The 9,896-nt window shown below is 71.3% G+C and overlaps 2 protein-coding genes across 5 annotated transcripts; both read right to left on the minus strand.

Moving 5' to 3' along the window:
- Nucleotides 1-12: 12 nt before the first annotated feature.
- On the minus strand, nucleotides 13-4,730 carry LOC129198710 (EGF-containing fibulin-like extracellular matrix protein 2). Of its 4 annotated transcripts, none has more exons than XM_054808254.1 (10): nucleotides 4,554-4,730; nucleotides 4,428-4,476; nucleotides 3,875-4,102; nucleotides 3,347-3,458; nucleotides 2,750-2,829; nucleotides 2,320-2,439; nucleotides 1,548-1,664; nucleotides 1,045-1,177; nucleotides 763-946; nucleotides 13-373 (listed from the first exon to the last, which is right to left on the minus strand). In XM_054808254.1, the coding sequence occupies exons 1-10, from the start codon at nucleotides 4,638-4,640 to the stop codon at nucleotides 152-154; spliced, it is 1,332 nt and encodes a 443-aa protein (XP_054664229.1). In that variant the 5' UTR covers nucleotides 4,641-4,730; the 3' UTR covers nucleotides 13-151. The 4 variants fall into 4 exon arrangements, with proteins under 4 accessions (XP_054664229.1, XP_054664228.1, XP_054664231.1 ...); XM_054808253.1 differs by having other exon boundaries at nucleotides 2,750-2,866; nucleotides 3,339-3,458; nucleotides 4,554-4,728; XM_054808257.1 differs by having other exon boundaries at nucleotides 206-373; nucleotides 3,339-3,458; nucleotides 4,554-4,729.
- A 1,056-nt stretch (nucleotides 4,731-5,786) lies between these two features.
- On the minus strand, nucleotides 5,787-9,890 carry FIBP (FGF1 intracellular binding protein). Its single transcript, XM_054808261.1, has 6 exons — nucleotides 9,773-9,890; nucleotides 8,844-8,952; nucleotides 8,161-8,224; nucleotides 7,649-7,735; nucleotides 6,990-7,087; nucleotides 5,787-6,289 (listed from the first exon to the last, which is right to left on the minus strand). Exons 1-6 carry the CDS (start codon nucleotides 9,801-9,803, stop codon nucleotides 6,220-6,222), a joined length of 459 nt encoding a protein of 152 aa, XP_054664236.1. The 5' UTR covers nucleotides 9,804-9,890; the 3' UTR covers nucleotides 5,787-6,219.
- Between the last annotated feature and the right edge of the window lie 6 nt (nucleotides 9,891-9,896).

Below are 9,896 nucleotides of genomic sequence, written 5' to 3' on the forward strand. Positions count from 1 at the left end.
GCTGAGCACCCACAAACTCGTTGTTCGGTGGCGCCCCGCCCCCTCCTCCCCACGCCCCGCCCCTCCCCCCACCCCCCCACCCGCCGCGTTGTGGGGGAGGGGCGGTGACACCGGGTGGGGGAGGGGCGGCACGGGGTGGGGGAGGGGCCCCCTAGAAGGGGTGTTCCCCCAGGAAGAGGCTGAGGCGGAGCAAGGCCAGGGCGTGGCCGGGTGGGGGAGGGGCCCCGGGTGGGGGAGGGGAGAGGGGAGGGGCGGCGGTGGGGGGAGGGGCGGGGCGTGGCCCCGGCGGCATTAGCTCCACCTCCAGCACCAGGTCGAGGGGCCCGGCCAGGGGGCGGGTCAGTTCGAGGAGCGAGCTCTGATTGGACAGGTCCTGGGGGAGGGGGCGGGGTTAGGGCAGGACAAGGACTGCCCCATGGCTGCCCCATGGCTGCCCCATAGCTGCCCCACAGCCCCCCCCAACCCAAACCGTAGCCCCCCCCAAAACTCCCCCTCCCCGCTCCCCAAGTGCCCCACAGCCCCCAGTCCCCCCCATAGCCCCCCCCAACCTGCCCCATAGCTGCCCCATAGCAAAACCAAACCACCCCAAAGCCCCCCCAAACCCCCCCTTCCCCCCCATAGCCCCCCAAATTCCCCTTTAACCCCCCCAAACCACCCCATAGCCTCCCAAATCCCCCCTTCCCCCCAGCCCCCCCAAATTCTCCCTTAACCCCCCCAAACCTCCCCCTCCCCACCCCTCCCCCAGCCCCCCCCCGCCGTTACCCGCAGACGGAACGCGCCGGGGGGGCCCCCCCGAAGCCGAAGGCGTTGGGGGGCGCCGGGGGGGCTGCGTAGCTGGAAGAGGCCGGCGGGGACATCGGGGACGTTGGGGACGGCCAGGAAGCGATGGAGGAGCCACCGCGGGCGGGGGGCGCAGCCGGGGACCCCCACGGGGCAGACGCAGGTTCTGGGGGGGGGGAGGGGGGGGTTAGAGGGGTGGGGGAGGGGAGGGAGCCCCCCTCCCCCAATGGCTGGTGGGGGAGGGTGGGGGGGGAGGGGTCTTACCCGGGGGTGCGGGGGTGGGGGGCGTAGGGGGCGGGGCAGAGCTGTCGGGGGACGCAGCGGTGACCCCCGAAGGTGTTGACGCAGCTTTCGGCCCCCGAGCACCCGTGGGTGCCCTCGGCGCATTCGTCCTGGTCTGGGGGGGGCAGGGGGACGGGACCCAGGAGTCTGGGACCCATAACTGCCCCTCCCCCCCCCCGCACTGCCCCACAGCCCCCCCCAAAATGCCCCCTTAACCCCCCCAATTCTCCCCATAGCCCCCCAACCTGCCCCATAGCCCCCCCAGTGCCCCACAGCTCCCCCCCACTGCCCCAAAGCCCCCCCCAATTCCCCCCCATAGCCCCCCAACCTGCCCCATAGCCCCCCAGTTCCCCCCAAAGCCCCCTCCCCCCCCCCCATACCCCCCCCTTACACCCCACTAAATTCCCTCTGGCCCCACCCCCTGCTGCCCCATAGCCCCCTCCCCCCACCCCCCGCTATGGGGCAGCCGTGGGGCAGGGCCCTACCCTGGCAGTGGAGGCCGAGCACCCCATAGCCGGGGGGGCAGAGGCAGGCGAAGGACCCGGGGTTGTTCTGGCAGCGGTGCTGGCACAGGGCGCCCCCCCCCGCGCACTCGTCCACGTCTGCCCCACGGCGAGACCCACGGCGAGACCCACGGCGGGGGGGGGTTGGGGGTGACAGACCCGCAGTCGGCCCCATGGCAGCACCCGCAGGGACCCACAGCCCCCCCAAGGCTGCCCCACACCCCCACCCCCACCCTGGCTGCCCCACGGCTCAGGGGCGGGGCCACACGCTGGGGGCGGGGCCGGGGCCAGGCTGGGGGCGGGGCCAGGCTGGGGGCGGGGCTTCCTGGGGCGGAGCCAGAAGTGGGGGCAGGGTCAGAAGTGGGGGGCGGAGCCCAGAATTGGTTGGGTTTAGAATGGGGGCGGGGCCTGTTGCAGCCATGGGGGCGGGGCTATGGAGCGGGGGGCGGAGCCAGGTGAGGGGGCGGGACCAAACCGGGGGGGCGGGGCTTTACAGCACACAAGCAGCCATAAAGGGGCAAGGGTGGGTGGGGCTGTGTTGGGGGGCGTGGCCAGATGGAGGGGGCGTGGCCAGCGGGGAAGGGGCGTGGGCATAGGGGAGGGGGCGTGGCCAGATGGGAGGGGGCGTGGGTAGAGGGAAGGGGCGTGGCCAGAGGGATGTGGCCGTGGGTAGAGGGGTGGGGCCACGGAGGGGGCGTGGCCATGGAGGGGGCGTGGCCATGGAGGGGGCGTGGCCATGGGGGGCGTGGCCTACCGGCACAGGACCGCCCATCGGGCTGGAGGGCGAAGCCGGGGCGGCAGCGGCAGCGGAAGGAGCCGAAGGTGTTGAGGCAGCGCTGGGCGCAGCGAGCACCCATGGAGCATTCGTCCACGTCTGGGGGGGGGGCCGGGGGGGGTCACACCCCCGCTAGGGACGCAGGAATCCGGGGGACACCCCCCCCCCGACACCCCCCCCCCCCCAAAATATACCCCAGGGGTCTCCCCTCCCCCCAGTCAGGTGTTTGGGGGGGGGGGGTGAGGGGGGACCCAGGGGTTTTGGGGGGGACCTGAGAGTTTTGAGGAGGGACCAAGAGGTTTTGGGGGCACCCAGCGGTTCTGGGGGACCCAGGGGGTTGGGGGGGAACCCAGGGGTTTTGGGGGACACCCAGGGGTTTTGGGGGGGGGGTGCCCCTCGGGGTGCTGACCGAGGCAGGAGCGCCCGTCGGGGCCCAGGCGGAAGCCGGGGTGGCAGCGGCAGGCGAAGGCCCCCGGGGAGTTGGCGCAGCTGTGTTGGCACCACCGGAACCGGCACTCGTCCTCGTCTGCCCCATGGAAGCTTCAGCTGCCCCACAGCACTCCATAACCCCTCCCTCTCCTGGCACCCCCCCCCCCCAGCACCCTTTAACCCCCCCAGCCCCCTATAACCACCTCATAGGCCCCTTTACCCCCCCCCCCCGCACACTATGGCACCTTTTACCCCCCCCCCCAGCACCCCATAGCCCCCTTTACCCCCCCCCACTATGGCACCCTTTGCCCCCCCCCCCCCCCAGCACCCCATAGCCCCCTTTACCCCCCCCCACTATGGCACCCTTTGCCCCCCCCCAGCACCCCATAGCCCCCTTTACCCCCCCCCACTATGGCACCCTTTGCCCCCCCCCAGCACCCCATAGCCCCCTTTACCCCCCCCAGCACCCTATGGCACCCTTTGCCCCCCCCCAAGCACCCCATAGCACCCTTTGCCCCCCCCCCCAGCACCCCATAGCCCCCTTTACCCCCCCAGCCCCCCCCACTGACCGACGCACTCGGTGTGCAGGTGCCGGTACCCGGGGGGGCAGCGGCACTCGAACCCCCCCGGCAGGTTGATGCAGTCCTGGCTGGGCCGGCACGGGGGGGGCCCCGAGCACTCGTCTACGTCTGGGGGGGCACCGGTCACCCCTCCCCCCCCCACCCCCCACCCCTACCCCCAGGGACCCCCAAACCCACCCCTCCCCCCTCCCAGGGACCCCCCCCCCCCCAGATCCCTGAGAACCCTCCCCCCCACACACACCCCACCCCCCCCCCCCGCACCCCGATCCTTAGCCCCACCCACTCCTTAGCCCCGCCCCCAGCCTTTTAGCCCCGCCCCCTCTCGCTGGCCACACCCACCGCCCCCTCAGCCCCGCCCACCGCCCCACTGGCCACGCCCCATCACCACGAGCCCCGCCCACACCCCTTTAGCCCCGCCCACATCCCGTAGCCCCGCCCGCGCCCTGTAGCCCCGCCCACACCCCTTTAGCCACGCCCATGCACCTGTAGCCCCGCCCATGCCCTGTAGCCCCGCCCCTCCCGACCTTGACAGGAGCCGTCACGGGCGGGGCTGTAGCCGGTTGGACAGTGGCCGGGAGGAGGCGGGACGAGGGGCGGCACCGGGCGAGGGGGCGGGGCGGGGGGCGGGGCTCCGGGCGGGGCGGGGCTGATGACGGCGGCGGAGCGGGGCAGGCAGAGGTACCCCCCGAAATGGTTCAGGCACTTCATGGCCCCCCGGCACGGCGGGGGCCCCCCCGCGCACTCGTCCACGTCTGCGATTGGGGGGGTGGGGTGGGGGTGGGGCACCCTGTGATGGGACCCCGAAACCTGCCCCTCCCCCACGGGGTGCCCAGACACGTGCAACAGCCCCTCCCCCCCCCCAAAAAAAATAGGGGACACCGGGACAGCCCCTCCCCCCCCCCCCAAAAGGGCACCCAGGGACCCCCCCACCCCAAAAGAGCACCCAGGGCCACACACCCCCCCCAAAGGGACCCCCAAAAGGGCACCCAGACCCCCCACCCCAACCAGACCCCAGGGGACACCTCCCCCACCTCCCCCCCAAAAATAAAACTGGGGGGGGGACACCCCCTCCCCCACCTTTGCAGTGCTCGGTTTCGGGGTCCCACTCGTACCCATCGGTGCACTCCTGGGGGGGGGAGGGGATATAAAATCACCCGGGGGACCCCAAAAATCATTGCCCCCCCCCCCCCCAACGCCCATCACCGTGTATTCCTCCTCGGGCTCCTCCAGGTCCGGGGGGGCGGCGGCGGCAGCGGGGAGGAAGAGGAGGAGGAAGAAGAGGGACCCCATGGTCCTTTTTTTGGGGGGGGAGGGGTGTCACACGAAGGCCTCCCCTCCCCCCCACCAGCCCCTCCCCCAGAGTATTCCCCTCCCCCACACGCGTTCCCCCCCCCCGAGGGAAACCCCTCCCCCCACCCCCCCCGAAGGGGGGGGGGGGGAGGGGTTTCCCTCGGGGGGGGAGGGGCGTGGGAGCCCCCAAACATCCCGGGGTGGGGGAGGGGAGCGAAGCCAACGTGGATCCACGTCCGGGATGGGGGGGGGGGGGGGGGAGGGGAAGGGCCCGAAGTTATCCGGGAGTGGTGGGGGAGGGGATGTCCCGCGTGTGGGGTGTTGTGTGTCCCCCCCCTCCCCCAACCCCACTACTCACCCCGTGCTGATCCGGATTTAAAAAAAAAAAAAAAAAAACCACGCCCCTCCCCCACCCTCCCCCCCACATCTCCCCTCCCCCACTCTTGTCGCGCGCGATCGGCCGTCACGGGCCACGCCCACACTTCGCCCCGCCCCCCTACACACACACACACCCCTCCCCCCACCCGTGGAAACAGGCGGCCGCGAGGGCTTCACCCCTCCCCCCCCCCCCCACCCAGCACCCCCATCGCCCCTCCCCCACCCAGGCGTGCCCCCCCCCTCCCCCCAAGATTTTGGGGTCCCCCCTCCCCCACTGCGCGCGTCACGCCAGGAGCGTGGTGCTGACGTAAGAGCTGCGTCACCAGTAGCGGGGTTCCCAGCCCCCCCCCCCCCCCCGGTGACGGGAGTCCGCGCGCCGCCTGCTGACGTCACCGCGCGTCTCTGCGCAGACCGGATGTACGTCAGACACCCCGGGGGGGGGGGGGCTGCACGCGGGAACCGAGCCCACCTCCGGGTCAGCAGCGTCACCGCCCCGAAAGCAATGACGTCACCCGCGCCCGCCCGGGAGAGATGACGTCACTGGGACGCCAATTGACACACACGCACGACACGTTCGTCACCCCGTTTCCCCATGTTTCCCCCGATATGTCGCAAGATTCCCCCCCGTATCCCGCTATATCGTATCGTGCCGCTATCGCACCAGACGACGACAGGAGCCGCCGACACAGCCCCCCCCCCGCTGTCGCTGTCGTGTCGCTATCGCGCAGCACGCCGATAGGAGCCGCCCCTCCCCCCCCCATCGCTGTCGTATCGTGTCGCTATCGCACAACAGGAGCAGCCGACACAGAGCGCGCGCGCCCCTCCCCCCACTATCGCTGTCGTATCGTGTCGCTATCGCGCAGCACGCCGACAGCGGGCGGCGCCAGCGCCAGTCACCGGTCAATGACGGAGCCGCCCCGCCCCTTTTATGGCAGCGTGACGTCACAGCTCCGCGGCATTCGCTCACCCCCATTTTTTCCACGTCCGGGTTTTGGGGTGTCGGGGTGGGGTCCCAGAACCCCCCTTTTGGGGGGGGGGGGGAGGTGTCGCAGCTCCTGGACCCGCCCCATTTTGGGGTGTCGGGGGGGGGGAGGGGTCGTTGTCGTCGTTGTCGTCGTCGTCGTCGTCGCCGTGGTGTCCGTGTCGCCGTGTCCACACCCCACCCCACCCCCCGTTTCTGGGGTGCCCCCAGTTTCGGGGTTCAGTCGTGATACATGCGGAGGAGGCAGGCGGTGATGACGGCCATGTAGCGCTCCCACAGCGCCTGGTGCCTGCCCCCCAAAAAAATCGGGGTTCAGGGGGGCCCCCCCACTTCTGGGGTGCCCCCCCACCCCACAGCCTAATTTTGGGGTAAACCCACCCCATTTTGGGATCTGGTTTTTTTTGGGGTTACCCCATTTTTTTGGGGTGCAGTGGCTCAGTTAAGGGGGGGCAGTTTTGGGGTGTCCCCTTTTGGGGGGGAATCCCAGATGTGGGGGTTCAGGGAGGGGTTTTGGGGTTTTTTTTTGGGGGGGGGTGCAGGATTTGGGGGGGGTGGGGGGGTCACAGCTTTGGGGGTTCAGGGATTTTGGGGGGGGCCCTGGGGGTGGGGGGGGGCAGGATTTGGGGGTTCAGGGGGTTTTGGGGGGGAGGTGCAGAGTCTGGGGGGGATTGGGGGGTTTGGGGGGGCGGTTTTGGGGTGCAGAGTGGAAAGCAGGGAGGGGGTGTGTGGGGGGGTGCAGGGGGGCAGGTTTTGGGGTGCAGACCGGAAGGCGGGCAGGGCGTGGGGGGGGGCAGGTTTGGGGGTTCGGGGGGGTCGGTTTTGGGGTGCAGACCGGAAGGCGGGCAGGGGGGTGCAGGGGGGTGCAGGGGGGTGCAGGGGGCAGGTTTGGGGGGGGGGGGTCAGTTTTGGGGTGCAGACCGGAAGATGGGCAGGGGGGTGCAGGGGGGGCAGGTTTGGGGGTTCGGGGGGGTCAGTTTTGGGGTGCAGACCGGAAGGCGGGCAGGGCGCGGGGGGCGGCCGTGTATTGCCCCAGGAAGAGCCGCAGGTCCCCGGGGCTCCACTTGTCGGAGCGACACGGCTCGATCACCTGGGGGGGGGGGGAAGGGGGGGTCAGGCACCCCAAAACACACAGCGACACCCCAACACCCCACAGACACCCCCAGAGCCCCCAACCCCCCAAAAAAACCCTCAGAGCCCCCCAGCCCCCCAAAACTCAGAGACACCCCCCAAGAAAAAAACTCAGACCCCCCCAAAACCCTCAGAGCCCCCCCAGCCCCCCCAAACCTCAGAGACCCCCCCAAACCCCCCCAGCCCCCCCAAAAGCAGACACCCCAAAATCTGCCCCCCCCCCCCCAGCCCAGGGGACCCCCTCCCCCCCCCCCAGCCCCCCGATTTGGGGATCCCTGTGTTAAGGAGGGGGGGGTGTTTGGGGGTGTCTCAGTTTTGGGGGGTCCCCCCTCTTTTGGGGGGGGTCAGATATCCAGCTTGGGGGAGGGGTGTCCCAATTTTGGGGGGGGGGGCTGTCTATGGGAATTCCTGATTGGGGGGGGGAGGGTTCCCCTATTTTTTTGGGAGGCTGTGGGGGTGTGTTGTTCCCCCCCCCCCCTCCGATTTGTGGGTGCCCCAGTTTTGGGGGTCCCCCCCCCACCTTCTCCACCAGGTCGACGAAGAAGTCGCGCATGTCGCGGGCGTGGGGCAGCTTCCCCCCCACGTTCACCAGCGCCCGCGAGAGCGGCTGGGGGGGCAGCGGCCGGTTGGGGGGGGCACCCGGGGGGGGCACCCAACCCCAGACACACCCCACCCCCCCCCCCAGGGGGGCACCCAGGCATCTGGGGAACCCCCCCCACCCCCACCCCAACACCCCCTCCAGGGACCCCCCCCAACACCCCCAGGGGACCCTCCCCCCCCCCAAACACCCCCATATGGGGGACACCCCCCCCCACCCCCCCCCCCCAAATACCCTCCCCACCCCCCCCACCCCCCATGGGGGCACCCAGGGCCCCACCCCCAAACACCCTCATGGGGGGACCCCCACCCCCCACCCCCTCCCCCAGGGGCACCCAGGGGACCTCTCCCCCCCCCCAAAAGGAGCAGGGTGACCCCTCCCCCCCCCCCCCCCGTCCCAGCGGTTTGGGGGGGCCGGGGGGGGGGAGGGGTGACCTTGAAGTTGGCCTCCATCTCGTTGTAGACCGAGACCTTCCCCCGCAGCGCCGCGCACACCAGGCTGGGGGAGGGGCGGCTGCGTGACCCCCCCACCCCCACCCCAGGGCACCCGGGGGGGCTGGGGGGCACCCAAGGGTGCAGGGAAGGACCCAGAAGGGCACCCAAGGGTGCTGGGGGTGGGGGGGTGGGGGGCACCCAGGGGGTTTGGATGGGCACCCAGTGGTCTGGGGGGGGGGGGGGCACCCATGGGTGGGGAGGGGCACTGAGGGGTTTGGGGGGGCACCCAGTGGTCTGGGGGGGGGGCACCGAGGGGTTTGGGGGGCACCCAGGGGGGTGGGGGATGGGAATCCAGTCTTTGGGGGGGGCACCCATGGGCTTGGGGGGGGCACCTGTGGGTGGGGGGACCCAGGGGTTTCGGGGGGCACCGAGGGGTGTTGGGGGGGCACCCGTGGGTTCAGGGGGGCACTCAGGGGTTGGGGGGGGCACCCATGGGTGGGTGGGGGGCACCGAGGGGTGTTGGGGGGCACTGAGGGGTTTGGGGGGGCACCCAGGGGTCAGGGGGCACCCAGGGGTCGGGGGGGCACCCAGGGTTTGGGGGGGGGCACCGAGGGGTGTTGGGGGGCACTGAGGGGTTTGGGGGGGCACCCAGGGGTCAGGGGGCACCCATGGGTGGGGGTCACCTCTTGTGCAGGTCCAGCAGGTCCTTGTCGGCCACCAGCACCTTCAGCTCCTTCAGGTCCTGCAGGAACGAGCGCGGCACCTCCCCGTCCGGCTCGGCCGCCTCCGGCGCTGGGGTCATGGGGTCACGGGGTCACGGGGGGGTCACGGGGGGTCACGGGGGCATTGGGGGCATGGGGGCCATCAGGGGTCACAGGGGTCATGGGGGCATTGGGGTCATCAGGGGTCACTGGGGTCATCAGGGGGCATAGGGGTCACAGGGGTTCATGGGGTCATGGGGGTCATTGGGGCACAGAGGTCATCAGGGGGCACCAGGAGGCATAGGGGTCATAGGGGTCATAGGGGGCACAGGGGTCACCAGGGGTCACAGGAGGCATGGGGGAATGGGGGCCATCAGGGGTCACTGGGGTCATTGGGGGTCATTGGGTCATCGGGGACACAGGGACATTGGGTCAGGGGGTCACAGGGTCATCAGGGGTCATGGGGTCATCAGGGGTCATGGGGACATTGGGTCTCACAGGGTCACCATGGGGAGATGGGGACATCAGGGGTCACGGGGGGGTCACAGGGTCATGGGGGGTCACAGGGTCATAGGGGGGTCACGGCTGGGCACAGGCAGTGGCACCCGATGTCCCCACCCTGGGGGGGGGGTCCCTTATCTGGGGGGGGGCCCCAATATTGGGGGGGGGTGGTCCCTGCTCTGGGGGGTCCCCAATATGGGGGGTGTCCCCAATCTGGGGGGGGGGGGGGTTGGTGGTGTCCCTGCTCTAGGGGGGGGGTGTCCCCAATCTGGGGGGGGGGGTTGGTGGTGTCCCTGCTCTGGGGGGGGGGGTGTCCCCAATCTGGGGGGGGGGGCGTGGTGTCCCTGCTCTGGGGGGGGTGTCCCCAATCTGGGGGGGGGGTCCCCGCTTTGGGGGGTGCTGGTGCCCACCCAGGGCGCCCTGTGTCCAGTGCAGCATCATGTGCTGGGCGCAGGCGGCGAAGTCCCCGAAGGTCAGGAACTGCAGGCGCCGCTTCCCGGTCTCGAAGCGGCTGTGGGCGAAGAACACGATGGC

Source organism: Grus americana, chromosome 35 (assembly GCF_028858705.1).
Source record: "Grus americana isolate bGruAme1 chromosome 35, bGruAme1.mat, whole genome shotgun sequence".
In the NCBI taxonomy this organism is placed as follows: Eukaryota; Metazoa; Chordata; class Aves; order Gruiformes; family Gruidae; genus Grus; species Grus americana.

Bases quoted from the DNA above. Each gene is read 5' to 3' on its own strand.
- LOC129198710 (XM_054808253.1), bottom strand. From the start codon at position 4,640: ATGGGGTCCCTCTTCTTCCTCCTCCTCTTCCTCCCCGCTGCCGCCGCC. The intron at 4,103-4,427 runs GTGGGGGAGGGG...CCCCAATCGCAG, and splicing joins CGAAACCGAGCACTGCAAAG to ACGTGGACGAGTGCGCGGGG. The intron at 3,459-3,874 runs GTCGGGAGGGGC...GTGCCCCCCCAG, and splicing joins CCGTGACGGCTCCTGTCAAG to ACGTAGACGAGTGCTCGGGG.
- FIBP (XM_054808261.1), bottom strand. From the start codon at position 9,803: ATGATGCTGCACTGGACACAGGGCGCCCTGG. The intron at 7,736-8,160 runs GTCACCCCTCCC...CTGCCCCCCCAG, and splicing joins AGATGGAGGCCAACTTCAAG to CCGCTCTCGCGGGCGCTGGT. The intron at 7,088-7,648 runs GTGGGGGGGGGA...CCCCCCCCCCAG, and splicing joins TCGTCGACCTGGTGGAGAAG to GTGATCGAGCCGTGTCGCTC.